The sequence below is a fragment of the Seriola aureovittata genome, chromosome 16, assembly GCF_021018895.1.
Source record: "Seriola aureovittata isolate HTS-2021-v1 ecotype China chromosome 16, ASM2101889v1, whole genome shotgun sequence".
NCBI lineage: Eukaryota > Metazoa > Chordata > Actinopteri > Carangiformes > Carangidae > Seriola > Seriola aureovittata.
Window position 1 is genome coordinate 19,861,183 of NC_079379.1, and position 593 is coordinate 19,861,775.

Genomic DNA, 593 nt, shown 5'->3' on the forward strand with positions numbered 1-593 from the left:
TATTGGCTGATTCATTTCTTTGATGAACTGGTTTTAATCCAGTTTAATGACAGGTAAAGCACCAGTAACCAATCCGAGCGTGATCTGCATCAGGAAGGCTAAAATGCTACAAAAGATCTACACTTATTAGTCTGAAAATGAATCCAGCCCCATCAATCAATGTTGCCACAGCAACGGCTGCCTGTTGCCTGGCAACAGAGCCCACCTCTCAAGTCTACGCCCACTGCGCATGCGCACGGCCGTCAGCTGGGCGCTCAGGCAGCAGCATCATGGCGGCGTCCACTCGTAGCGTGCAGTTCGCTTTGCGGAGAGCGATAGCTCCGTCGTTGGTGGTGGTTTTAGGAGCTACCGGAACCGGCAAGTCCAAGCTGGCGATCGAGATCGGAAAACGGCTTCAGGGAGAAATAATCAGCGCCGACTCCATGCAGGTAAGAAAAGTGTTGAAACGAGGAACTGCGCAGGGAGACCTTGACATGGCAGCCATAATGCTCTGGATGACACTCAGATGATTGAAATAAACCGAGTAAAACAATCGTTTTCAGTCAGATTAACACAGTCACGAATACAAGCTAACAGGCTGCCGTTTAACTCGG

General features: G+C 49.9%; 1 protein-coding gene across 2 annotated transcripts in view; it reads left to right on the forward strand.

Moving 5' to 3' along the window:
• Positions 1-254: 254 nt before the first annotated feature.
• The window catches only part of trit1 (tRNA isopentenyltransferase 1), a 46,910-nt gene continuing 46,571 nt past the window's right edge, over positions 255-593 (forward strand). For both annotated transcript variants that reach the window (XM_056399920.1, XM_056399922.1), the window contains exon 1: positions 255-428. In XM_056399920.1, coding sequence (XP_056255895.1) covers positions 270-428 — 159 coding nt within the window. In that variant the 5' untranslated portion in view covers positions 255-269. The remainder of the gene's footprint in view (positions 429-593) is intronic.